The 26,074-nt window shown below is 53.3% G+C and overlaps 11 protein-coding genes across 11 annotated transcripts; 8 read left to right on the top strand and 3 right to left on the bottom strand.

The window, feature by feature from the left end:
* Window positions 1-626: 626 nt before the first annotated feature.
* Window positions 627-2,604, top strand: BO87DRAFT_378762 (kinesin-3 family protein uncB). Its single transcript, XM_025623873.1, has one exon. The coding sequence runs from the start codon at window positions 689-691 to the stop codon at window positions 2,342-2,344; it is 1,656 nt and encodes a 551-aa protein (XP_025477220.1). The 5' UTR covers window positions 627-688; the 3' UTR covers window positions 2,345-2,604.
* A 175-nt stretch (window positions 2,605-2,779) lies between these two features.
* On the top strand, window positions 2,780-4,901 carry BO87DRAFT_378761 (translation initiation factor eIF2B subunit delta). Its single transcript, XM_025623872.1, has 2 exons — window positions 2,780-3,810; window positions 3,875-4,901. Exons 1-2 carry the CDS (start codon window positions 2,845-2,847, stop codon window positions 4,859-4,861), a joined length of 1,953 nt encoding a protein of 650 aa, XP_025477219.1. The 5' UTR covers window positions 2,780-2,844; the 3' UTR covers window positions 4,862-4,901.
* Window positions 4,902-4,999: 98 nt separating this feature from the next.
* On the top strand, window positions 5,000-5,767 carry BO87DRAFT_461172 (Apc13 domain protein; the record flags this gene model as incomplete). The annotated part of the gene is made up of 2 exons (XM_025629069.1): window positions 5,000-5,126; window positions 5,267-5,767. Exons 1-2 carry the CDS (start codon window positions 5,124-5,126, stop codon window positions 5,765-5,767), a joined length of 504 nt encoding a protein of 167 aa, XP_025477218.1. The 5' UTR covers window positions 5,000-5,123.
* Window positions 5,768-5,897: 130 nt separating this feature from the next.
* Window positions 5,898-8,155, bottom strand: BO87DRAFT_378760 (DNA-directed DNA polymerase alpha subunit POL12). Its single transcript, XM_025623871.1, has 4 exons — window positions 7,734-8,155; window positions 7,526-7,687; window positions 6,188-7,481; window positions 5,898-6,130 (listed from the first exon to the last, which is right to left on the bottom strand). The coding sequence occupies exons 1-4, from the start codon at window positions 8,054-8,056 to the stop codon at window positions 5,957-5,959; spliced, it is 1,953 nt and encodes a 650-aa protein (XP_025477217.1). The 5' UTR covers window positions 8,057-8,155; the 3' UTR covers window positions 5,898-5,956.
* Window positions 8,156-8,258: 103 nt separating this feature from the next.
* Window positions 8,259-9,828, top strand: BO87DRAFT_378759 (CRAL/TRIO domain protein). Its single transcript, XM_025623870.1, has 2 exons — window positions 8,259-9,302; window positions 9,351-9,828. The coding sequence occupies exons 1-2, from the start codon at window positions 8,468-8,470 to the stop codon at window positions 9,683-9,685; spliced, it is 1,170 nt and encodes a 389-aa protein (XP_025477216.1). The 5' UTR covers window positions 8,259-8,467; the 3' UTR covers window positions 9,686-9,828.
* Window positions 9,829-10,408: 580 nt separating this feature from the next.
* On the top strand, window positions 10,409-12,957 carry snf4 (AMP-activated serine/threonine-protein kinase regulatory subunit SNF4). Its single transcript, XM_025623869.1, has 6 exons — window positions 10,409-11,081; window positions 11,376-11,499; window positions 11,587-11,736; window positions 11,788-12,144; window positions 12,203-12,312; window positions 12,368-12,957. The coding sequence occupies exons 1-6, from the start codon at window positions 10,623-10,625 to the stop codon at window positions 12,551-12,553; spliced, it is 1,386 nt and encodes a 461-aa protein (XP_025477215.1). The 5' UTR covers window positions 10,409-10,622; the 3' UTR covers window positions 12,554-12,957.
* Window positions 12,958-13,260: 303 nt separating this feature from the next.
* BO87DRAFT_339913 (uncharacterized protein) lies at window positions 13,261-15,561 on the top strand (the record flags this gene model as incomplete). The annotated part of the gene is made up of 4 exons (XM_025620646.1): window positions 13,261-14,212; window positions 14,283-14,618; window positions 14,691-15,385; window positions 15,429-15,561. The coding sequence occupies 4 exons, from the start codon at window positions 13,261-13,263 to the stop codon at window positions 15,540-15,542; spliced, it is 2,097 nt and encodes a 698-aa protein (XP_025477214.1). The 3' UTR covers window positions 15,543-15,561.
* Window positions 15,562-16,959: 1,398 nt separating this feature from the next.
* BO87DRAFT_388954 (uncharacterized protein) lies at window positions 16,960-18,056 on the top strand (the record flags this gene model as incomplete). Its single annotated transcript, XM_025624880.1, has 7 exons — window positions 16,960-16,969; window positions 17,220-17,247; window positions 17,290-17,372; window positions 17,473-17,502; window positions 17,535-17,555; window positions 17,654-17,884; window positions 17,929-18,056. 7 exons carry the CDS (start codon window positions 16,960-16,962, stop codon window positions 18,054-18,056), a joined length of 531 nt encoding a protein of 176 aa, XP_025477213.1.
* A 2,005-nt stretch (window positions 18,057-20,061) lies between these two features.
* On the top strand, window positions 20,062-21,299 carry atfB (bZIP transcription factor atfB). The gene has a single exon (XM_025617940.1). It carries the CDS (start codon window positions 20,157-20,159, stop codon window positions 21,183-21,185), a length of 1,029 nt encoding a protein of 342 aa, XP_025477212.1. The 5' UTR covers window positions 20,062-20,156; the 3' UTR covers window positions 21,186-21,299.
* Window positions 21,300-22,001: 702 nt separating this feature from the next.
* On the bottom strand, window positions 22,002-23,725 carry BO87DRAFT_314304 (sugar porter family MFS transporter; the record flags this gene model as incomplete). Its single annotated transcript, XM_025619652.1, has 2 exons — window positions 22,002-23,512; window positions 23,566-23,725. 2 exons carry the CDS (start codon window positions 23,723-23,725, stop codon window positions 22,002-22,004), a joined length of 1,671 nt encoding a protein of 556 aa, XP_025477211.1.
* Window positions 23,726-23,989: 264 nt separating this feature from the next.
* On the bottom strand, window positions 23,990-26,031 carry BO87DRAFT_399199 (Zn(II)2Cys6 transcription factor; the record flags this gene model as incomplete). Its single annotated transcript, XM_025625419.1, has 2 exons — window positions 23,990-25,002; window positions 25,035-26,031. The coding sequence occupies 2 exons, from the start codon at window positions 26,029-26,031 to the stop codon at window positions 23,990-23,992; spliced, it is 2,010 nt and encodes a 669-aa protein (XP_025477210.1).
* Window positions 26,032-26,074: the final 43 nt, after the last annotated feature.

Below are 26,074 nucleotides of genomic sequence, written 5' to 3'. Positions count from 1 at the left end.
GTCAATTGAACTTGCAGACGGACGGTCCGCGCAAGCATATACATTCTGGATATCCTCCTTGTTTAATCCCCCCCTTCGAGGGCGAGCACTACGCCCATTCTTGGGTCCACTAACCCAGCAGCCACCACCACCCCCCATACCCTTAATATCAATCCCTCCTCGATAAGAAAAGAGCCCGCCTCTCGGTCCCTACCATCCGGTGGTACAGTTGCCTGTATGTACCATTGCCTACTTCAACGCCATCGTGAGCACCTCACTCAGTTTGTACAGTTTTTGAGGGATCACGGTCACGCCATGTCCCTGGACCCCCGTTTCTACCACCATATCGGCCACGGCTCCGGGCCTGGCTCCCAATCCTCCGCCTCGTCCTCCGGGATCTCCGCGATAACCGGCATCACCAGTCCCTCGGCCCACTCGATGACTGCCTCCGCCGCTACCTTACGATCAACCGCGTCCAGTCCGTCACTGCGCGCACGCGAGGGCGTGGCCGTGTCTGCCCACCACCGAGTCGACAGCATGTCTAGTCCTTCCAGCGGCGGCGGCAACGTGCGCGTTGTCGTCCGTGTGAGGAAGTTCCTTCCCAGAGGTACGTCTGGCTGAACGATGAAGAATATTACGGATGGAGGCTGACAGTCATCCCATATTTGGGAGCATAGAGATTAACCGCAATGCCGAATGTCTGATCAGCATGGATCCGCATACGCAGACGACCAAACTTCGAGCGCCCCAGATAAGCCCGGAAGACGAAGGGAAGCCTAAATCGCAGGCGCGCGGAAAGGTGTTGGAGGATAAATCATTTGTTTTTGACAATTCTTTCTGGTCGCATAACGAACGGGATCCCCACTACGCCCACCAGGAAGACGTCTACAACTGTTTGGGAGAAGAGTTCTTGGACCACAATTTCGAAGGATACCACACCTGCATATTCGCCTATGGCCAGACGGGTTCTGGCAAGAGTTATACCATGATGGGCACACCGGAAGCGCCTGGATTGATTCCTCGGACCTGCGAAGATTTGTTCCAACGTATCGAAAGCGCCGAATCTCCGGATATTAGTTTCAACGTGCGCGTCTCCTACTTTGAAGTCTACAATGAACATGTGCGCGATCTGCTGGTCCCTCGGAGCGACCCGCCGCACTACCTTCGTATTCGGGAGTCCCCGTTGGAAGGCCCGTACGTCAAGGACCTAACAGAGGTGACGGTCAAGAGCTTCGACGAACTCATGAAGTTCATGCGCAAGGGTGACGTATCGCGCACTGTGGCCAGCACGAAGATGAACGATACATCGTCCCGATCACACGCAGTGTTTACTATTACTCTGAAGCAGATCCACCACGACCTTTCGACCGATGAAACCACTGAGCGCACGGCACGAATACGTCTCGTTGATCTGGCAGGTTCAGAACGAGCCAAGTCCACGGAAGCAACCGGTCAACGACTGCGCGAGGGGTCCAATATCAACAAGTCCTTGACCACATTGGGTCGAGTCATTGCCGCACTGGCAGATCCCAAGCCGGGTCGCGGAGGCAAACGCAAGGGCAAGGATGTGGTCCCGTATCGCGACTCGATCCTGACCTGGCTGCTGAAAGATAGTCTTGGGGGCAACTCGAAGACGGCGATGATAGCATGTATTTCTCCCAGTGACTACGAGGAAACGCTCTCCACCCTACGATACGCAGACCAGGCCAAGCGCATCCGAACACGGGCCCGAGTTAACCAGGACCACCTCTCCGCCGCCGAACGTGATAAACAGATCGCCGAAATGGCGGAAACGATACGCACGCTTCAGCTGAGTGTCAGCCTGGCCGCAGCCAACCGACGGGAGAATGAGATGCAGAACGAGCGCCTCGAAGACTATCAGCAGAAGGTGGAGAAGCTCCAGCGACTAATGGAGGAGACGAAGATGGTGAGTGAGTGTAAGATCCGGCAGCTGCAGACGGAGAACGAGGCCCTGCGGAATCACCTCAAGCTGGCCTTGGACAGTATCCGGAACCCGATCCCTCCGGTGGTGGTGCATAAGCGCCGGAGTGGCTTATACAGTGTGAATGAGAACGATGGCTCCCCGTCCAATCGCAAGCGGCTCAGCCGTGCCCGATCGCCTCCGTCCGACGTCGAGCCCGAACCCGAGCCGGACCTCATTTGGGAAGATGAAGACACGATGCAAAGCGAGGCCAGTCATGTTGAGGCGCAGGAAATGCAGACGCATATGGAGAACCTTCTGGACGATCTAAGCATGTTCAAGCGCAAGATAGCAACGGACCACGAACGATTCCGACCCAGCTGGAAGCCTGAAGGACGAAAGCGACGACGAGCGCTGGGCAATGTTTGGGTCAACAATCGATAAATGGACAACTTCGTGAATAGAATGGAATGGGACTGGGCTGGGTAGCGTGGGTGGCTTTGTGATTATGGCGTTGGATGGATTGACTTGGATGCACATAATTGGAGACGCTGGTTTGATTTGAACTGCGTCTCGCTGCGATGATATCTTTGCTGCTTTTCTTCCCTTCTTCTCTTCTGGCCTTTAGCTTTTACTTTTCTGGCACGATGACATGATTGTATGGTAGGATGACAAGGATGCTTGATGCCCGAATACCATGAAACCTTGTGATTAGTCGATGCACATCGGCTGTGGCTTGATAGAATGTCTGCCCAGCTCTGACTCAGGTACCTGCTATAGTTAGTATACCTTGATACATGAAGGTGTCAGTTATAGATAAATAGGTGAATGTTCTGTAGAGCAATTCCTAGTTATCGCCGGTGAGATCCGGTTTCGCAGCCCCGATGACTCCACTCCCAACCACCACAGAAACTTTTACTAGTGAGGTGAAGTAACACAGTGGAATGATACTCCTAGAAATACTCCTCACACTGGGAAGCACCGTGGTGCAATACGTGGGAATTCTCGTGGTGGTAACAGCAGCTTATGTGGTGAAGCAGCAGCAGCAGCAAAGCGTGAGTCAACGACGGGAACGGGTTTCATCGCCGGCTCCCCCCACAACATCCACTTCTTCTTCCACTTCCTCCTCCGCCGAAAAAGTCTCCAATGCCCCTCCCGATCGCCTCGATACTCCCCCTCCTTCCTTCGACTACACATCACCTCTCATAATGGCGAACCCCGTTGACTCCTCACAACCCCCGGCTGAAATGCAATCCCAGCAATCATCATCATCATCCCCAGGCGCTGCCGCTGCTGCTGCTGCTGCTGCCGCCGGCGCCAACGCCTCCGCTAAGCCCGCTAAACCGCAGCAATCACAGCCCGCCAAGCAACAACCACAACAGCAACAATCACAGTCTAAAGGAAAGGATACTGCCGCCGCTGGTGGTGATGGCGCCGCGCTCTCCCCCGCCGAATTGAAGAAGAAAGCCAAAGCCGAAAAGGCCGCCCGTCGCGCTCGCGAACGCGCTGAACGGGAACAATCCGGTGGTGCTGGTGCTGCTGCGCCCGGTGGGGGTCAGTCGGCTGCTGGTGGGAAGAAGGGCGCGTCCGGTCCCGGTGGTGCTGGGGCTGGTGGGAAGGATGCTTCTGGTGCTGCGACGCCGCAGAAGGGTGGTCATCAGAAGCAGCTGCCTCGTCGCGGTTCGGCGCAGGCGACGGGCCAGCCGAGTGCGGCGGAGTTGAAGAAGAAGCAGGAGGAGAAGAATGTTTCGGTCTTTGGACACTTGTATGGTCAGCAGCGCAGGACTACGATTGCTGGCGCTGGAAAGGAGGTGCATCCGGCGGTTTTGGCGCTGGGCATGCAGATGAGAGACTATGTGGTTTGTGGTAGTAGTGCTAGATGTGTTGCTACGTTGTTGGCTTTCAAGAGGGTATATCTTTCTATTTTGGAGTTTGGCTGTGTGCTGTGTGCTGTGCTGTGTTAACGTTTGTCAGGTCATCGAAGCTTATACTACCCCCCTGGGCACCTCGCTCGCCCGCCACTTGACTACCCACCTCTCTCACCAGATTACCTACCTCTCCACGTGTCGTCCCTTGTCTATCAGTCAGGGTAACGCTATCCGCGCCCTCAAGCTCGCCATCTCCTCCATTGATCCGTCCGTCCCCGAAGCTACCGCCAAGGCCTCGCTGTGCGATTTCATCGACAGCTTCATCCGCGAGAAGATCACCGTCGCCGACCAGGTCATTGCCGGCAGCGCAGCACAGAAGATTCAGGATGGAGACGTGATCGTGACATTTGCAGGCAGCTCGATCGTGAAGCAGACGCTGTTGGCGGCACACAAGGAGGGCAAGCAATTCCGCGTCTCCATCATCGACTCGCGGCCACTGTTCGAGGGTAAGAACCTGGCGCGCACACTCGCCAACGCCGGTCTGGACGTGCAATACTCCCTCATGAACGGCATCAGCCACGCCATCAAAGACGCTACCAAGGTTTTCCTGGGCGCTCACGCCATGACCAGTAACGGTCGCCTGTACTCGCGCGTCGGTACCGCACTGGTCGCTATGTCGGCCAAGGAGCGCGCCGGCGGCGTCGAAGTTCCCGTCATCGTATGCTGCGAGACAGTCAAGTTCACGGACCGCGTCGCGCTGGACAGTATCGTCGTGAACGAGATTGCAGACGCCGACGAGCTGGTGACGGTCGAGCCGGTGCAGCAGCTGACCGGGTTGCCGGATCCCGCGGCGCAGCCCGCCGTAGAGCCCAAGAAGGGCGGCAAAGCTAGCAGCGCGCCGGTGGAGACGAGCACGGCGGCACAGAGCAAGTCGTCGCCGCTGGAGGACTGGAAGGAGTCGGCGAATCTGCAGCTGCTGAATATCATGTATGATGTGACGCCGGCGGAGTATGTGGACATGGTGGTGACGGAGATGGGCAGTTTGCCGCCGAGTGCAGTACCTATAGTGCATCGGATGAGTACGAATATGTAGGGTTTAGTTATTAGGTAGATAATGGATGCAATGTGGTTTACTTGTGAGTGGATATGATTCGTAGTTGGAGATGAAAGCGGTGATCCTGATTCAATTCCGTAAATGCTTATCGCAACACCACTTCCCAAACACAACTGACAACCACCAACTACCAACTACCACCCCAATCCACAATAACAACATCAACCATACACCAAACACCAGCTACACACTCAACTGTCCTTCACATCACTCCAACTCCAAGCCACATCCTCCCTCCAAAATGGTACACCCCTCCCCAATACCCTCCTCCCTTCATCCCATCCCAATTTGTCCCCTCACCACCACCACTCCCCATCCCAATCCCCCCAAACCCCCCAACCATCCAAACCACCAACTAACCCATACGAATATTATAACCTATAGAGCAAAGACTCCACCCCCACCCACCTCCACATGCACCACCCCCGACTAGCAGACTACTTCGAAGACTTCACGCGCCCACACCACCACACCACCTCTTCCTCTTCCTCCCCCTACACATCATCCACCGCAACCCAAGCCTTCGCAACAACAACAGCAGCAGCAGCAGCCACCGGCAGTGGCGGCACCGGCACCTCCCCGACCCTCACGCCCTCCTTCCTCCCCATCGAAGACATCTACATCCCGCCGCAGTATCAGCCCCCCAACCCGGAGGACGAAGACGATGTGGTTCCGGATCAACACGCCGCGTTTGGGATTGCGAGGGCTATGGCGCTGCAGGGGAGGAGGGGGGAGGGGGCCTGGAGGGATTTGGGGCTTGAGGGGTTGGTTAGGGGGGATGGATCGGGGGGAGGGGGTGCTGGGGCAGGGGAGGCTGGGAAGGTGAGGGTTAGGGGAGAGGGGAGGTTGATGGGGGGAAGGAGGAGGGTGGTTTGTTTGAGGTGATTCTTTTCTATTCCACTATCGAGAGGTAGGGTGGGATGCATGGGGAGATGGTGTTATGGTTTTTGTTATGGCTAGGCTACGCTATTATACCCTGCGTTTGTTGTGTTTTTATGGGTATCGGAGGAGTCTTCGTGGAATCATCATTATCATGTATACTACTGCTGCTGCTGCTGCTGCTGCTATGCTGCGCTATATCCGTATTATGTCTATCCGGGCCCGTTCATACAATTTGTGGCTGACCTGCTTCTGCTCCCTCTCGTCGTCTTCTATCCGTCGTGGCTGGATCGCCATCTGTGCGTATGTGCCTGCGCCGCGGCGCTTGGAGAGCGTACCGGGGTTGATCACTGTGACGCTGTCCACTACCTGTCTGGTTATTAGCATTATCATAGATTATACGAATTACTGGGTGTGGGGGCTGACCTTAACAAACGGCGGCAGCATGCTCGGCGTTATCAACACGTCCGGCCGCACATTCCACCACTCGCCCAGCTTTGAATAGCTCACATCGACCATTCCCCCTGTTGCAAGGCCGGTCCCCGCTCGTGGCAGCATGTCTCTGCTCGAGGTCGGGAACATCGGCTGGAAGTGTCGCTGCTCGATCATGTACTTGGGCAGTCTTGTCAGGAGGTTCCCCTCCGTTGGTTTGCCGTGGAGTACCTCCTCGCGGCGCAGCTCGTACAGCACGTCGTGCGAGCACATCCCAATGACTGTCTCGTTCAGTGACAGCGTCACCGGGTTCGACACCATGCGAACCTGCTTCGGCAGGCCCAGCTCCTTCTTGGGCAACTGCTCCTGCGGCCATGAGACGTGCTTGCTGACTGCGTCGCGGACGGACGGTACCAGCACAATGGTGATGCTGGGCACGGCCGCCACCAGTCGCTGTAGCGGCGCTGAGATGCAGTGCCGGAATACCGTCGTCAGCGTCACCGTGTCCGGGTCCACGCCGTTGATCTCGGGCAGGTCGAAATCCCCCGAGGCCAGCAGGGGATGCTCGATGTCCAGGAATGGGCCTAGCAGGACGAGGCCGTCCGCGTAGCTGTCTGCTGCCTTGCGGCAGATCTCTTTTAGTGGCTCGTAGTCGAGGTTATCTTCTGCTGTGTATGGGCCGGCAGCGACGAGAACGTTCAAGGGCGCTGAGCCAGCGTCTTCGAGTCTCTGGTTGATGGTTTCGAGGTTGACGACTGACGATGCGGCCGGTGGGAGAAGGGGTGTGGGGAGGACCTCTTTGACGGAGAAGTAATTGCCGGACGCATTAATGCCGCGCAGCGCCACGATCTGGCCCGGGAAGAAGTTGGCAGATGGCACGGATTCGAGTTTCAGTGGAACACGGATGCCTGCTCCTGTACGTCTGGACGTCTCGAGCACGAGTGATGCCGTGTTGAGCTTTCCTTCCATACTGTCGGATGCGATGCGTCCGACGGCCACGATCTCGCTGGTGCTCTGTGTAGCGGCGCTGCCGAATGTGATCTCATCGCTGCCGTACTGTTTCTCGAACAATGCCATGAATTCGTCGATGCGGTCGTCCAAGATTTCCGATGCCTCGGCCAGTCGCATAGCCATAGGCTTGTATCCGAACTTCTTCAAGTCTGTGTTTGCCGTCGGTCGTATGCGGGCTTCGGAGTATGGCGCGATAGGGGCCTCTGCTTGTGGGAGATGGGGGTTGATGGTTTCGATGGTTTCGCCTGCATTCTGGCGTTGGGAAAATGGGATAGATCTGCTTCGTCAGTGGCAGGCTTTTACGGTGATTCGCGCACGTACTGTAGCCCATCGCCGTTTGTCTGTTTCACACTGGTACTCATCGGAGATCCATTGTGTTCGGTTCTCCCGATCTTGGAGATCGATGGCGAAGCAAAGTCGGATTTCCGCTTCGCTGAACCGGCATTGCTCCGACCGGAAGCACCTGGTGTTAATCCATCAAGCCTGAATCATTAGCTTTCGTCCATTAAATCATTGATACTCAACGTACATGCCAAAAACATCTGACGTGGCAGCGCGCGGGGTGGCCGGCACTGCTGGTTTCCTCTCCATCTGTCGGCCTGCTTTGCCGCGGGCGTCTCGCTCCAATGTATCCTGCACATCTTTCTTGAACAGTCGTACGGTACCCAGGTCCATCTTCAGCTCATCTGGGCCCATCTTCAGACAATAAGACTCCCATTTGTAGAAGAGCTCCTGCGCAGAGATGGAGTGGATGCGCAGGATTGACTGCAACTCGGTGAGAACATCCTTGGGTAGACCATCTGGAGCAGCGGCAGCAAAGAGCTCATTGAGCTCTGCGACAGAATCCTCCATGTTGACTGGAACCCTGAATTATTGACGAGTTTGGATAGTACTTCGTATCCAATATGGCTCTCTATCGGAACTGCAATGACGCGCGACGCGTGAGACGCGCAAATTGGTTGGTGTGACCGCCTGCCGAAACGAGACCGCAGCACGACCCGCGGAACCACGTATTCTTTGACTGCAATTGATTAATCCATCGGAGGTTTGCAGCTGACGATCGGTGGGCCTGCCGATCAACACTCCGCCCTGCTCAATCTTACGCCGTGAAAAAGGACACCCGGGAAGCTGCTTGCCGTTCTCCCCCTTTATTATATTCGCTGATGTCTTGCGATTTATAAAGTTGGTTGCCCTCAGACAAGGCAGACACTTACACTACAATCATCTACACTAGATCCAACAGATCCAAGCAAGCTCTTCATCATGAGCGCTCCCTCTAACCCCCCGGCCGCTGCGCCCGCCGACAATACTCCTGCTGTCGATGCCTCACAGACCACCCCTTCTGACCCGTCACCTTCAATTCCTGATGGGATCGCAGCTACCCCTGAGACTACCGCTAAACCCGCAGAATCCACCGATTTAGCCAAGCAAATCGAGGAGTTCGAATCTCAATTGCCATTGTCCGCCGCCGACGGTCTCATCCAGAAGCCCTTTCCCCGCCCCCTTGAATCGGCCAAGCCGACACCCCCAGCCGAGCTCACCTCCGACCAGCAAGCAAAATACAAGGATGTCCTGAAGGCTGTCTCGGAATGGACCACGGTTCCGACAACATCCGCTAAGAATTCTCCTACCGCCCCTATTACCGACGATGAGCGCATGTTCCTGACCCGCGAGTGCCTCTTGCGGTACCTGCGCGCAACCAAATGGAATGTCTCCGAGGCAATTGCGCGCCTCCAGCGCACGCTCACCTGGCGCCGCGAGTACGGCGTCGAAAAGCTCACAGCCGAATACATCTCCGTTGAGAACGAGACGGGCAAGCAGGTCATTCTGGGATATGACATTCACGGGCGCCCATGCCTGTACCTGCTGCCATCAAACCAGAACACGGAAACGAGCGACCGCCAGATCCAGCACTTGGTCTTTATGCTTGAGCGCGTCATCGACCTTATGGGCCCGGACCAGGAGACGCTGGCACTGATCGTCAACTACAAGGAGACGAAGTCGGGTCAGAACGCGAGTATCGGCCAAGCCAAGCAGACCCTCAACTTTCTGCAGAACCACTACCCTGAGAGAATGGGTCGCGCCCTTGTAATTAATAGTGAGTTGTCCCTGTCTCATGCAAACGATATTTTCTGACCACATTCAGTGCCGTTCATGATCCTTGGTTTCTTCAAGATCATCACGCCATTCATCGACCCATTGACTCGCCAGAAGCTAAAATTCAACGAGGACCTGGGTCAGCACGTGCCTCCAGGCCAGTTGATGAAGTCCATGGGTGGTGAGGTCGAGTTCCGGTACGACCATTCGATCTACTGGCCGACGCTCAACAAACTTGCCGACCAGCGCCGAGCAGCATACAAGGAGCGGTGGATCCAGGGCGGCAAACGTGTTGGTGAGATTGAGAACTATCTGAAGACGGGCACCAGCCCGAGTCTCTCTCAGACGGAGGGAGCGAATGGTGGAGCGCAGCCTGCAGCATGAAACTTCCCATCTTGTGCGACTTCCGGGTAAATTTGTCTTTTATTGTTCTTTGAGCGTTGGCGATTGCATGGCTGTGGCATAAAGCATAGATACGCCTTTATAATTCTTTGGCATCGTTTTTCGAGCTCTCGGTTAGACTTGTGGTATAAGTAGACACATGGTCCAAAACCTTTCAGCAACCTTTGCTTGTTATCATCTGTCGCGTATAAATATCTAATAAGGCATTGATGTCGGCGTAAATAGAGACCGGAGCTAGTCAAGTAAGCGACTCGAAGCTTTCTCCGCAGTGGCCTGTCACGTGTGGGGATGGCGGGGCAGTGTCTGCCTCAGGCATGTATCCCACCACTTCCCACCACTCAAGTTCTCAACAAAGCTGCAGCAATACATATGCTGGAAATGGAATGCTGCGGCATGTAGTAAACACAAACACAACCTGAACATGACACACTGCACATATTTCAGCCCGTCAGAATATCTGTTTGGAAATTTGACACCTCAATGTCCGCCTTGGATGCCCCTCGTTCCTGGTGCATTCTCTCACCTGCAACTATCCAGGCGACTGGGGTCTTAATTAACTAAGATAGTACAGTAGGCAGATTAATTAATCAGGAGATGTGATGCATCATCCTAAGCATCCTGCGCATGATTCGTCGCGCGCTGTCTTCTCAGATGATCCTAGACATTCTCCTTTTTTAAACATCCCATACTAATCCTCTTCCTCCCCGCCTATCCATATCACTAGGAATATTAATCATATTATCCCAGCGGCACCGGCGGGTTATAACCCCTGTCAACTGCATCAAGCCTTTTGAGCTGCTATTGATTCTACAGGTCTGGGAGATCATTTCCACCCAGAGTTAACTTCTTTGTCTCGTCCATTCTGAACGTCTGGATGTGTTTTGCGGTCCCACGACAGTAGCGGCACTGGGCAATCAAGATGGAGGAAGCTCCCCAGCGGGTGCCCGTAGTCCCCACGGGCAGAATGAGCAGCACTTCCGGGCGGCCGCTTTCAATCACCGACGACACCTCCACCACCACCACAACTACCACTACTGCTACCACTGCAACGACCACCTCGACCACCTCCACCATCACTGCGCTGACGACTAGCACGGCTGCTGCTGTTGCTCCTGCTGCTGCTGCTGCTGCTGCTGCTGCTGCTCTTCCTGCTGCCTCTCCTCGGTCCACTCCACCTCAGCCTTACCCTCGCCCGCCTTCCTCCACCGGTTCCTATCCCTCGCCCATTCCCTCTCCTGTTCCAGACCGTCGTCCTATCCGCGGTCACGAGGGAGGATTCGTGTATCCCGCCTTCTTTCTCCGGCCGCGAGGTCTATCACACCCAATGCCCCCCGCTCAGCCCGAAAGGGCGATCGATCGGGAAGAGCGTCAGGCCCTAGTGAGTTGCTTTGCTTTTCTCTTCCTTTCTTCTCCCCGTTGCTTGCTTTTTCCCCTCAAATCTTCCTGTTTGCCCCGCTCATGTCCAACGCGCCTTACCCCTCCTTGGTCCGCTCTGCTTCGTACATGAACCTGTTATATCACTTTGTTTGCCATGGTTCCGGGTCTGTCATGCTTGCGCTCAATGCCAATGTGCCATGACCCTTCTGGCTGCCAACTGCTTGCTCGTAATTGTTTCCACATGGGAATTAAACGGATTGACTAATCAGATTCTGGTCTCTCTTAATCCTTGTAGCGTGCCATTCGCAACTTCCTCAAAGTCCGTACCAGCTATGATGTCCTTCCACTCAGTTTTCGACTTATCATGTTCGATACATCGCTGTCCGTCAAGGAGAGCTTGAATATCCTCATACAGAACGGCATGTCTCCCACCCGCTCCCCGCGGCTCCGCGGGCTATGCGCACCGCGAATGCAATCTCGCTGACTGGGAAGGATGCACAATATAGGTATCGTTTCGGCTCCGTTATGGGACTCTACATCTTCGACCTTTGCCGGTCTTCTCACCACATCCGACTACATCAATGTTATTCAGTACTACTATCAGAACCCCGAGGCTCTGAATCAGATCGATCAATTCCGCTTGGATAGTCTACGAGGTGCGTCTGGCGCTTTTTCCGAAGGGATGCAAAAGCTGACATTCCATTCAGAGGTCGAAAAGGCGCTTCATGTGGCGCCTCCCGAAACGATATCCATTGACCCAGAGCGGCCGCTCTACGAAGCCTGTCGGCGCATGCTCGAGTCTCGCGCCAGGAGGATTCCTTTGGTTACTTTTGACAGTCAGACTGATCGAGCCCTCGTTCTGAGTGTTCTCACCCAGTACCGCATCCTGAAGTTTGTCGCCGTCAACGTCAACGACACGCAGAAGTTACGGAAACCCCTTGGTGAGATCTTGCTGGGCTCGTATCACAATATAGCAGTCGCATCGATGGATACACCTGTCATTGACGTGATTCACATTCTCGTCTCACGGAGCATATCAAGTGTCCCCATCATCAATACTGAAGGTAAGCGATACTACGTTGGAGCGCGCATGTATGTGTACTGATCTCGTTATTTTCGCAGGTGTTGTGTACAACGTCTTCGAGGCTGTCGACGTGATAACGCTGATCAAAGGAGGTGTCTATGATGATTTGAGTCTAACGGTGGGCGAGGCATTAAAGAAGCGATCTCCGGTATGTTGGATCTATCACACAAGAGTTTCCTAGTACATTTGACTCATTACTCCAGGACTTCCCCGGTATCTATACATGCTCCCTGAACGATGGTCTGGATACCATTTTCGACACGATTCGCAAATCCCGTGTACACCGCCTGGTTGTGGTGGACGACAACTTCCGGCTAAAGGGTGTCCTGACCTTGAGTGATATTCTCCAGTACATCCTTTTGGAGGGTGAAAATGACGAGTCATCATGAACAATGTATTTGCGCCTTGTCGCGCTGCTACGCATACTTACAACTTGCATGGAAAGGCGTTTTTGCGTGCTAGTGTCGGTTCCCGGGCCTCCTTGGTTGGCAACGGTAGCCCACTTGCACGTTATTGACTTGATTATACGGTTCTACCCCCTTATATTGCTTCTTGGTATTTGAGCACTTGGGCTTTTGTCCGTCTTGTTTGAAATGCAAAAGTAGACGGTACTTTATGGCGCAACGGTCTATATCCCGGTTACAAAGGCACTCGTGTACACAATACATCTAGACATTGTCATTGAACTTCAGTTGTAGAAATAGCCAGCTCAGCGTGAGAAGTTGATTGTTACTTGTGAGCGTGGCGGTTGCAGTTGTAATAGCAAGCAACCATGGACTTTTGTTATTGAACGGCAAAGCTTTGTTTCTCAATCTTTAGCGTTGTATATTCCCTGTTCAAGCTGCGTGAATTACATTCACGTGTATGGACTCATGTTCCGGACAGCCCGGTCAATCCGGCCATTCGCTAAGTCTGCCTGGTGAATGAAGCCTTCCTCCCCAGTTCTTAGTATCACTGGACAAAAGAGGAAAGAACGATCCTGACATTGACATAACATACTCCCAGGCCATGCCACACCGAGCACTCCCCTCTATAACGATTGTTGCATCTTCCGTCTCTAGCATACCTAACCACTTGCGCAGCGTCTAGTGCAGCAATGGATACCTTGGAAAGTACCAGAGACAGCTTGAAACGATCCATGGACCAAAGGCTATCACTTTCTGTGCCCTTTTCGTCGGTGAACGCCGGGCTAGCTGCCTCTCTCGGGTCAAGAGACATAGCAAAGCACCACGATAGTAGGAGGAATACAATTTTATTGCCAAAGGATGTGGCAGCCCCAAAGAGACACGCCTTGGAGATAAGCTCAGGAGACAAAGGTTCCAAACTGAATGGGTTCAAGACGCTGTTTCGCTCACGCAAGTCGCAGCATCTTCGACTCGAATCAGGGTCGTCTGGTCTGTCTGCAAAGCCCATGATAGTGGTGGAAGAGGGATGTAATGAGAATCATTCTACGGCTACTGGCCATGAAGAGAATCGGCAGTCCGTCGGGCTTCAGGTCACTCAGTCCAGCGACCTTTTGAATGGAGATGCCGATAGAAAGGTCAGTGACAAGACGGTGTACTCGCTCAGCTCGGATCTAACTAGTGTGACTGTCTGCCATGATCCGTCGAAGCACAAATCCATGCCTATTGCCTTGGTTGATCAGGATTGTCTTTACCATGATCCCTATAGTGATATCCAAGAAGCGTCTCATTCTACAACACAGTCCAATGTCAATTTCGAAGATCTGAAGGGGGCTACTTCGTACTCCAGCAGACAATATAGTTCAGAGCGCAGTAGTGCGAGTGTCTTGTCGACATGCCGCAATCGGACTACAGAAAAGCCAGGGAATCCCTTCAGGCAGACCCGCTCCTACAGGTCACGGGGCTCATCCAGGCAGAGTTCGGACTTTGCCGCCTCGCTTGACGACAGTTACGCATTGGAACAAGGGGATCGCCACGCGGCTGTTATAGCGTTCAATGAGCTGGCCGGTAGATTGCGTCTTGAGCCGCTGGAGGTCGACGACACGCAAGGTGCTCACGGGGGTGCTGAATGGGGTCAGGTGTCAGGTTTGTGTGCCCCAGAGCCAGAGATCGACAGGTGATATACCAGACATCCCAGTTTCTGACGACATAGTAGCTGAACGATCTCCTGATAGTCGTCTATCCCATACAGCCACCGGTGATGATCCTCCCAGACGTCGGGATAAGTTCTATGGACGCATACGAACCATGCGGTCGACCCTCCAGCTTGGATCGTCAGACGCACCCCGCAAAAGAACCTTGCGTCGGATGAGGACGTTCGCCAGCCTTTCGCGCCGATCGGCCGATATGACTTCATTGAAGGGCAAACCCCTGGAAGACCTGGCTCGACTGGGGGGCTACAATCTGCTCACTCTTCCGGCCGACTTTGCGCCTACGAAATTGAAGCTACCCGTATGCTTTGTGGCGATTATCACCTATCTGGGATGCTTTGGTAGGAATCCACCATGCTCCACTAGGATACTCTATCCGTCGCAGGCTATTGGTTTATTGACGTCATTTACAGCTCCTATTGTACGAAACGTCTTTGTCGACGCCGGGGATCCGAAACTAGCGGCACGGACGTACGACTACTACGCCAATCAGGTGCACTCGGTGGAAAAGCAGCAAGACAAGATCCAAATGACGGTTGCGAGTGGCACGATACCGGCGGATGTGGTGGACCCTCTGAGCCGGGATGGGGATAGTGGCGACGCCATTCAAGTGTTGAGCGTGGCATGGGCGTTCAAGGCTCTTCTGTCCGGGCTCCCAGGGGGGATTCTAGGGTCGGGCCGGCTTTATCGAGTGCTGGTCCAGATTTGTCAGGGCCACCTTACGAGCGAGCCAGTGGAGCGGCGAAGAAGCTGCCTCGGGGGGATTTCACCTCGGGGTTACGTCAAGGTCAAGGCGATGAGTCTGGCGATTCTGGCGCTCAGCGACTCGATGCAGCTGAACCTGATCTCTGGGGTGTTTGGACTCAGCGCGCTCTTGCTGCATGAGACGCAGCGGCTGATAGAGCTGGAACGCCAGGGCTTTCGGGGCAGCGTCTGCCGGGCCAGTATTGGGTCGGGGCTGCTGAACCTAGACCGACTGAGTGGAGTGCTGGCGCCACTACTGACGGAAGGCGAGGGGGAGGAGAATCCTGAGGATGCATTCCGGACCATTCAGCGCGAGATTGAAAGCCAGCGGGTTGCAGCGATGCTGATCGGGAATTGGCGAGGGGTGAGTCGACAATTGCGGATCTGGGAGCATCGGGGGGCCATAGCGCATCACCATGGATTCTCGCGAACGTTTAGCGGGTCGGCGGAGGTGTGAGGATGAGGCCAAGATGAACCAGCATGGTGGTGTATCCTGGTGTATGCGAGAGTACTTTGTGTAGAGTTTGAAGGAGGAATCGGGAATAGCAAGGAAGAGAGAAGAAGAGAAGAGGGGGGAGGGGGGGGAAGGAAAGCAGGAAAGGAGGTGGATGATAGATAGTACGACGGGGGCAATGGAGCACAGGCCCAGCGGAGCCCGAGGCAGCATCCGGTTCTGGGAGCAGGAAGTGTGGAGAGAGCGGAGCCCATGTAGGGTCGGCGATAGCAAGAATTGAGACGTGATTGCTGGGCCCCGACGGGAGGATTGGAGCAATCATGAAGCAGCATGGCGACCGTTTAGACGGGGCGGCAGGAACCTGAAAGGATCCCTGGTCGCAGTGCATAAGCCTCCGAATGGGGGATGATTGGCGGGGACTGGATGTCGTGGCCGTCAGAGGACCTTTTACCGAATGCATCGAGGGTGCAGTACTTAGTACGGAGTAGTAGTAATAATGAGTATACTACACATCCAAAATTTCAGAGTAAAAGCAGTAGGGATAGGTATATCCTTGTACTTGATTCGTATCTCTATATCTCACGCCCCAAAAAAGAAAGTGGGGCAAACAGGATATCAGCAGCAGCAAAGAAAGATGAAAGCAAATATCCCCCGACCCTGACCTGAACCAGAACATGAAACAGGAAAACACTAGGCAGATAGGTCTTCCTCTACTGTTAGCCTAGTCTACTTAGTAGGTACACAGTAGGTAAAGTAAGCCTAGCATAGCCCAACCCAACCAAGAATGTATCCAGAACTAATTAATTCCTTGGAACATAGAAAGCGAAGCGGTCGAGCGGGTCTACAAGCCGGCGACATGATCCGTACCAGAAGATAGTCATTAACTAAATCACTCACTCAGTCATAGAGAAGTGAAAGACTGGAACGGGATGGATAAAATGAACGGATGAATGATTGAATCAGAATTAATAGGGAAGGCGGAAAAGGTCGTCAATTGCTGAATCTAGAACCAGTGGTTCGAGTTGTCCATTCCGGGGTTGAGAGAGAGAGGGCGGATGAGAATTGAACGCGCAATACATAATTGATTGATAGGATGGGGGATGGATGTTGAGGAGAAAAGCGGGAAGTGTATTATATTACAATTGAACTTACTTAGTAGTTAGGGTGGTGATGGATGGTTGATCATTTGGTGGTTTTCTTGGATCTGATTTGGAACTGAGTATTACTGTGTAGTGGTAGATGATGTGGAGTGAGGTGGTTGGGATAATACTATCTACATTTGTATGAGCTATGAAGGCTGGTTGGTTAGAACTAATAGCTGAAGCTCGTCGGTCGGTGGATCGTGGTTCGTTGGAGGGAAAAGCCGGGCCGTGGGGACATACTTACTAAGTTACTTAGACTGAAGTACTTAACGGAGGAAGTACTTTATTTGTGACTTGATCATCAAAGTACTACTACTACTACTACTTACTCCGTAGATAAGCATGTATGTATGTATGTATGTTTGTATCTCGGTTAATTGTGTGCAATGCATGTATGCGGTGTATTTTCAAGGAATATATCATGATTCGGGAGTTGGTTACGCGTCATACCAAAATCAATTCTTCTTGAGTGGATTAGTGGTTGTGATTCCAGAATTTTATTTTATTAAATTATTGTTTAGTTGTTGAATTAACAACTTGGCATCTTGTCATTTGATTGATTTGATAATCTTTATTGTTGAGAGGGCCGTTGGGTTGAATAGTTCTGGCTAGCCCTGGAAGGGGGGATCCGTAGGTCGAGAGGGAAAAGGGTACATAATAATAATTATTTAGGATAATTTATCTGATGCAGGCTGATGAAATGAGTAAATTGATTTTCATGGGACTTGACTTGAATCATGCCAGCTGGCAGGGAAGTAGGTACTGTCAGTACTAAGTAGACAATTAGTTCACAACTTACCCGGGGAGAAACAGCTCATGTGGATCCTTTCCAACTTGAACTACTTGTCTACATAGTACTACTGCTGCTGCTGCTGCTGCTGCTCTGTATGTACTCCCCCCCTTCCACTAGCATATAGATATATCAACTATTAAGCATGGTATGTGGAAAAGTGGCTCTCTCTCTCTCCGCGATCAAGGAACCGGGAGAGAAACCGGAAATCGAGACCAATTCTTTATATTCCATGCTACTTGTTAGTATTTAACCACTACTTGCTGCATTTGGGGAATCCGCCAACAAAGTTTGATGGGGGAAGAGAAATGCCAACTACGCCCGCCCGTCGGGAACTTCAAACCGCCAATCAGCATGAGAAACGGCACTACTTGGCTTTCCCTGAAACCGGACAATCCACCCTCGGTTTTCTTTTTTTCTTTTCTTTCCCTCTTGTCGAGACTGTCATGGATGAGGGAAATAGAATCAAGTCCGAAAGTAAGTGAATGACTCATTGAGAAATAATATAATTTTTACTTCAGTGGGTGAGTTCCCGTCCATTTCAATTATGAGTAGTAGTTTTCCCCCTGGGCTGTGTAGGAAATCATTTGCTGGTGGAACCGGACGGGGAAGACGGAACCCCCGTTCGTCTCTTAAGGTCCAGGGTTAGGTGAGTGGGTTGTTTTGCCCTCTCATGCCTTGAATGGATGACGTTTGAGGACGATGATGATATCAGACAAGGTCAACACCCTTTCGTCCTTTTCCTTCTTTTAAGGTTTTCGGGTTCGGAAAACTGTCGGCGGAGAAGCACAGATGATGTGGGCTGGTCTGGTAGTTGTTGGTTGTTTGTTTGTTCTTATCTGGGTTTGAAGTACATACTTGGGATGGCTATCTTGATGGTGTTCCAAGTTTATCTGGGGTATAGAAAGAGACTAAGGTAGCTGTGCCACTAGTTTCCCTTTAGTTGAAAACATTCTAGTAAACTAGTACTAGAGCTCTTGAAGGGAACCCTACTTACTCGACAGGCACTAGATAGTATTACTAGCATTGATTCTAGATGCAAAGTACATTTGCAAGTCCAGCTGGCATGGCTGGCCTCTGTCATGCCCACCAAGTGCGTAATCGTGCAGCTCCGGCTGAATGAGGGATCTTGACCTGCCCCTGATCGTCGCAGCTTTTTCCTTCCTTATTTTCTCGTTCTTTCTCGCATGCTCTCTCTCCCTCATCGTGGAGACCGGAGAAGTCTCCAGATCTCTTGTCCCAATAATGATGTCAACCTTGCCGGTTCTGGCCAGGTCTAGTTCGTCCAGTGGATGCCCTCTCTTGGCTTCCCGACGCCGGAACTGCGACTGACCCAATCATCAAGCCATAATAATCATAACTCTCTCCCAGCTGCTTCGGGGAGGTGAAGCTTCATCTGTCATCTGTTTTCCCTCCCCTCTCAATACATCACTGTTTATTGCTCACGGCTCACTTGACTTGCCATCCAAAGGTTTGTGTGTTGTTGGTTCCTTCTACCACCATCAACTACTACAAGGTACAAACAACACCAACAACTACTACTTCTTGTCTTCTCTACTCTATCCTCCCCGACCTCATCATCCACACAACATCCCAATTCCCTGCCACTTGCGCAACCACTTGGGAGATTCCTGTTGGTGAGTAAGAAAGTCCTCGTCTCTCTCTTCTCTTCCATCCAATCCTCATCCTTCCTCTGCTGGTCATCTCCTCAACTCGTTTCATCTTCTTTCTTGTCTCCCAACCCTAGCCTGTCCTCCCCTCGTATCACTCTCCCACATTGACTTTGATCCGGATTTCCCCTCCTTCTCTTTCTTTCCGTGGTACTCTCTCCCTCTCTCCCTCTCTCCCTCTCTCTTTCCTTTTCCCTCTCACTCTTCCTCTCTGTCCCTCTCCCTCACTTCCTCTCACTCACCCTCTCTTTTAACTCTGCCGGCTCTTCCGTTCCGTGGACCTCTCCGTTACATTCCCACCTTAACCCCTCCTCTGCCCTTGACACCCCCCATTTCTGATTCTGGATCTCCTGCAGATTCATTGCCTGACGAAGCTCTCTTCCAGCTCCACTCTGGTCTCGCCCGGTTCCCTGATTTTCCTGGTCCAGGTTCCGCTGCTGGCTCCAGAAGGACCCCTACTGCCAGCCCCCGTTCTGGACACACAACACACTCATACACACACACACTCTCTCTCTCTCTCTCTCTCTCTCTCTCTCTCTCTCTCTTTCTCTCTCCAACAACTCACACCCCCACTTTGATCCTGTCGGGATATATTCTCCTGGCCAACCTTCCTTCTGAACCGGTTGGAGCTCTCCAGCATTTTACCTTCCCGCTTGTTCTTGACTTGTTAGTGCATTGTTCATCCTTTGTTGCTTTCTCTCCCGCCTTCGCAACCGTGGTAGCTGCCTACCATCACTCGTACCTGCCGTGGTCATCTTCCCCTCGGTCACACTGGTTTGCTCCTGGGCTCGACAAGATCCCAGGACCTCTGTTCCAGGTGCCAGACTGTGCCTTCAAGCCGCTCTGCTCACTGACTTTCGGCCTTGTGCTTCCGGTCTTCTCTCGCATCGCGGCCGGAGCTTTAAATACCTTCTATTCGCCTGCCCGTCCGTCGCCACAACCATACTCCTCTACCTTTCAATAGCTAGTTCTCTCTGTCTCTCCCTCTCCTCCTAATATCAATTTCGATCTTCTCTACAATCTGCTCAGGCGGCTCTGCCCTGCCCTCCTGGTTAGTCTAGATCAGGCTCACTTTCAACATGGCGACTCAGGCCTCTTTCGGCCAGCCTGTTGTTCCTGGCGAGGCCGTCGTGTCCAACGAAGCTGTTATGCCTGGTGCCGTTAGCGCGGCTCCGTCTCACTTCACCATCTCCAATTCCTACATGGCGACCGACATCCTTTCCTCCATGTCTTACCCAGCCGGAGACGATCAGACTCTCTTCGGTTTCAGCCCAGTTTCTCCTTCGCTACCGAGCTGGTCGGCGAAACATGACCCGCAGGTTTTCACCAATCCGGGTCTTGAGCGAGGCCTGAAGAACTCGCATGTCCGCAACGGTCAACCCACGCCCCCTCCATATGACGACAAGAGACTCAATTCGGTCGACCAATTCTATTCCTTGTCTCATCTCCAGTCGTACGACGGGGCTGCTGTATATTCCAACCCAACTCCCCGTGCAAGCTTCAGTCAACCGGCTGCTTCGGACGCGCGTCAACCAGCGCCCAGGCGTCGCAAGACTAATGGCACACACAACTCGTCTTCCCCCGATGCCGATGACAAGCTGAGCGAGAAAGCGAAGCGTGAGAAATTCCTGGAGCGCAATCGGCTGGCAGCGAGCAAGTGTCGCCAGAAGAAGAAGAGGCAGACGGAGGATCTCCGCGAGCTATTCAAGCGTCTCTCCGACAGGAAGGAACACCTGACCCGTCAGATTGACGCCCTACGTAGCGAGATCCTCATGTTCAAAAACTACTTACTCGAGCATGCCCAGTGCAATGATGAGGCTATTCAATTGCACCTCAGCACCATGGTGAAGAACATTACCCAGCAGGACTCACTCGGGGCGTCCGATTTGAAAACGGACCTGAATGCTCTGACCCCGTCGAGCTCGAGTAGGACGACCCGCTCGCAGGACCTCTCCTTTGGCTTTGATAGCCCCATTCAGATTCCCTCAAAGATGGGCTCCCTAGAACCCACTCCTCGCCGAGACTCAGAGCAGACCCTCGCGAGTGACGCGTCCTTCTCCTTCTCGACTCCCAACAATGACGGCTTCGAGGATTTGCTCGATGTCTAGAACCATCTTCTATATCCATCATTCTCTATACATTTTTCAACACCATCTCAGGGCTCAATGGCGGCTGGTGTCGTCTTATTCTGTGTTTTATCATGAGCCCTCGATGGCTGACATGACTGGCGACTGCATGACGGCGTTTTCTTCTTGCTAACTCCCCCAACAAAAAAGCACGTGGATTGGGCGGGACTTTGTGGTTACTGTTTTAGGTAATATTCTTGTTATTCTCGCTCAGGTAGCTGGCGACTGTGGCGATTTTATAGTTAGGTAGGTTTGCTGTATGGTTTCGAAACCAACTTGCCGGAGGGGGCGTTTTTCTTTTTTTGGGGGGGGGAACTGGTTGGGCAAAGGAACACGAATTGCTACGATGATACGAGTGTACGCTAGTTGCTGTGTGGGTTCTCGGTAGCTAATGATAATCAATATTTAGCTTACTTTGAGATTCTCTAGTTACTAAACACTGTATAGACATACAGTATGGATAGTACTCCGTAGTAGTAGTATATAAATGGTCTCTCACATGACTGGCAGACCATGTACAGTAGATCGATGGTTCTATCTCCACTTGGGACTAGTTTCCGCATTAGACTAGTTTCATGCATACTTAACCATCGGAGTAGTCTAGATCAATCTACAGGCAGTATTCAGTCACGTTCAGTTATCAATCATAATATCATGATATTCTGCTAATAAAATACTCTAGTCGCAGCGAATTCATCTCCTATGTTGCAACACATTATAAAAAAGAATCAACTCATATTTTACCATCTAACTCTATAACTGAATAACCCTCACATGAATATATATAGTAATGGAAAACTAAACCTCCACTCTCTCCTCACTCGTCTTCGCCCCCGCATCATCATCAGAAACAATCCCATCCTGTTCATAGTCACGGTCAATTTCCTGTTCCTGTTCCTGTTCCCCGACCAGCAGGGCAGACGAGAGCGAATCATCTTGATGAAGCTTATCCACCTCATCTCCGAAAAGCGCATCGATCTCTTCAAGAGATCTCCCGCGCGTCTCCGGTAGGAAGAACCAGACGAAGACGGCGAAGCTGGCGTCTAAGATGCCGAAAATCAAAAAGGTGGCCCATTTGGCGCCGGCTAGGACGTACGGGGTCGAGAATGACCAGACGAAGTTGGAGAGCCATTGGGCGGCGACGCCGATGGCGACGCCTGGTTCGCGGATGCGGGTGTTGAAGAGTTCGGCGGTGCAGGGCCAGGGGAGGGGCCCCCAGGAGAGGTTGTAGAAGACGATGGCGAGGTAGATGAGGGAGACGGTGAGGAGACCGCTGTTGGTCATGGTGGGGGTGTTGGAGAAGTTGTTTGTGGATGGAGTGGGGGTGGGGACGTTGGTGGATTTTACGACCATTGAGGTGGTTATCATGCAGATGGACATGGCTAGTGCGCCGAGGATGAGTAGTGGTCGGCGGCCGAATCGGTCGGCGACCCATACGATGAAGATGAGGCAGCCGATCACTTTTAGGCCGCCGAAGATGCCGGTTAGGAGGAGGGTCAGGTGGGCGTTGTTGCCTACTAGGAGGGCGAAGAATTGCGGACCGAAGTAGGCGAGCGCCGTTGGCCCCATGGATTGTTGAGCTATGAATAGGCAGACGGCTAGAGCGAGTCGGTGGCTGTTGGATTTGCTGAGGAGTTCTTTCGGAGAGAAATCAGCGGTTGCGTGTGCGTCACGCTCGATGCTGGATTTCATTTGCTGGTACTCGGCGCGCACGTGTGGTCCGTTCGATGAGCGGATCCAGGTTAGGCTGTCCCATGCTTTGGACTCGTTCTTGTCGTGGTCGTGGGAGAGGAGCCATCGCACACTTTCGCGGAGCGTGAGCATCCCCAACCCCATTAATGCGCCGGGGATCAGCTGCACGGCGAATGGAATCTGCCATTGCAAGGCATTGGCGGGAGCGAATTGCATGCCATAGTCGATCCAGTAGGAGACGAGGATGCCGATGGTAAAGGCGAACTGATAGCAGCTTCCGAGCCGGGCGCGCTTGTCGGTGGGACTCATTTCCGAGAGATAGATGGGGATGACGGTTGCGGAGCCGCCGATCCCCAGTCCGCAGATGACGCGGCCCACGTAGAAGACGGATAGCGAGTGGGTATCGAGCAGCTCGAAGATGACCCCCGTGCAGAAGATGAGGGAGCAGACAGCCATGGCCGGGCGACGGCCAAGACGGTTGGTGAAAGGCCATATAAGCAGACAGCCAAGTAGCGCAGAGGCTTGCTGGACGCCGACTGCAATAGCGCTAACTCGTGTCTCATCGGCGGCGGTATACCGAAAGGAGCGATGGAAGGATTCGAAGGTGAGAACTCCGCCTGGAATTGAATGATGAGCATGGTGTGCGGTGAGTCTTCAGGAGACTACATACCAATCACACCCGAGTCATAGCCGAAGAGAAGGCCGCCGCAGCAGACGATTGCCGTGAGCCAGTAAAGGCGAAAGGCGCTCTGGTTGCCGGACGGCGGTGGATCATGATGGCTGGGATCTTGGAGATCAGCATCCTGGGGGAGTTCGGAGTAGGGCCTCATTGTGGGCCATGTCGCGAGGGAGAGAATGCGACAGCCACAATGGGGAGCGATGTAGGACAGCAGACGAAAAGGAGAAGAGGGGAAGTGAAGATGAAAAGTAAGGAAGTAAATACAGGCCGATGGAGACTGGCGGGGAGTCAGATGACGTGCGATTACGTGGTCAGGAGATCTGCGACGCGTTTCGAGTTGATGTTCATCCACTCCGGAGTCTCCTGCAAACCTCCCGATGTCCACTTGGTCTCTCCTACGGCTACTTACTGTCTTCTAGATCATGACGAAGAAATCAGTAAATAGCTCCCGCCGCACGCACCGCGAGTCCGCCCAGGTGCGCGACGCATCTTGTCGTCGCGTCATCTCCTCCAGCAGGAGCAATGCTTTCCCCGCATGCGGATGTCGCGCCGTACGGGAGCTTCCACGGATGCGCTCGGGATCCTGACAGCGACTACTACAGCTGCCAGTGATCCGCTGCATCTCTTTCACAATCCATCTTCGCTGCTCCATCGATCCCTCAAGACCGGCCACAAATAACGGCCATACAAAGCTGGCGGGCAGATGTTGCTGGTCGCTCCCAGACTCCACCTCCGCCGTTGCCAACTGAATAATCCGATCCACTGCGCGGTGCACTCGGTCAGTCCGAGGGTAGATGGCGAACGCGACCCGGTGTAGGTAGATAAAAATCGCTAGGAAGTTGGCGATGTACTGTCGGAACGTCCGGCAAATTTCGATCGCGATAGCAGGCTGTAGAGTATCGAAGAGGTCCTCGGGCGTACTGTAGACGTCCAGCACGCGTGGACGCCGATTCCAGAGCGTCTCGAGATCGGCCCCGACCTGGTGTGCTATCTGAAGCACCTCAAACTCGTCACTGACAGTCCCGCGACTGCGGTGATGCAAGTCGATGCACACGATTCGTCGGATGACCTGTTGCGTTTGTAGGAAGAAGCGAAAGGCCGGGCCCGTGATGGCTTCACGCATAAGGTATGCGGGTTTCGGTGGCTCCTCGTCGCTGCTGTTGTCGAACAATTTGTCTTCCATGGCTAGTTCAGACGTAGTGTTTGCCTTGGATGAAAGGCTGCCCAAATCAATCAGCGGATCGCCATCACGGCCAGCTATCAGCGCTTTAACATCCAGTAATGACACCCACGACACAATAACACTGCTCACACCGGTCCACAACTTGGTTCGGTGGTGAAACCGCTGCAGCAGGAGATATGCGGAGTGGAGAAAGGACGTTCCTGAGCCCCATAGATCAGGGGTAGAAAGGAGCTGTTTCGTCAGCTCTTTAGCCAAAGTCAAGTATTCAGAGCGAAACCCGAGACACTCACCTCAGCCAGCATCAACAATAACACCGTAGTAAACACCCTCTTCAGCACCGTCTCCTCTACTTCACCCAGCAAGCACGACTGAACCTCCGAACACGCCAGCTGATGATACCTCGACGCCAGCTTCCACGCTTTCCCCTCAACCAACGCCTCATGTATCTCCGCATAGCAGTAAATCCCATGTAAGACCGCCCGACTATCGCGCGACTGTGCAACAACATTAGCACGCACATACTCCCATTCCAAATCCACCGGCCCAAATATCGTAGGCGGCGGGTCCCCGTCCACGAAATGTGCAAACAACCGATCCTCATACGTTAGCCGACCATGACCACTACTACTACTACCACCGCTCGTATCCGAAGCAGACCCCAACTCTGAACGATCACCATGGATGACTGAAACTGAGCCCGCGTCCCAACTGATCGGCCGTTCATTCTGATCGAGTTCCTCGCTCGCGATCGCCGCCGGAACCGAGCCCGCTGGGAACCCCGCCAGTCCATTCGTGGTCAAGTCGAGGTGTTTCTGCTGGAAGTCGGAGGTGATCTCGCCGATGAAACTGAGAATATCGAATGAGGTGATATTGTCCGCACCTAGGGGTTGCTGGTGTTGTTGTGAAGGGCGACTGCTGGGACCCGCCTGCTGCGGGGATCCTGAATTCGATGCTGAGAGTCGGTCATTGCAGAGGACGGTGTGGAAGAAGTTCACGTCTGGACGGTCGGATGAGGCGGTGCTGGTGGGGGCCGATGCTGCGCTCGCGACTGTGCCTGAGCTTTGACTGTTATGCCGTTGTCGCGGGATGACCGTCTGAATGGTGCTTTTGTAGGTGCATTGCAGTCGCAGGCGCGTGCAATTGGCACACGTGGGTTTGGTCTCGTCGCAACGGACTTTACGTGCCCGGCAGGTCAGACAGCCCGTGCGGCGTCGGGGTCCTGATCGGCCCATTCCGCGAGCTCGAGGAGCCTTGTGCTCGGTTAGCAGGTGCATTTTCTAAGTGTATCAAGGGTTTGGGGATGCGAGATTACCTCCA

Source organism: Aspergillus neoniger, assembly GCF_003184625.1.
Source record: "Aspergillus neoniger CBS 115656 unplaced genomic scaffold BO87scaffold_27, whole genome shotgun sequence".
Lineage (NCBI taxonomy): Eukaryota > Fungi > Ascomycota > Eurotiomycetes > Eurotiales > Aspergillaceae > Aspergillus > Aspergillus neoniger.
The sequence above is the reverse complement of the archived record's forward strand: the minus strand, read 5'-3'. Positions and strand labels throughout refer to the sequence as shown.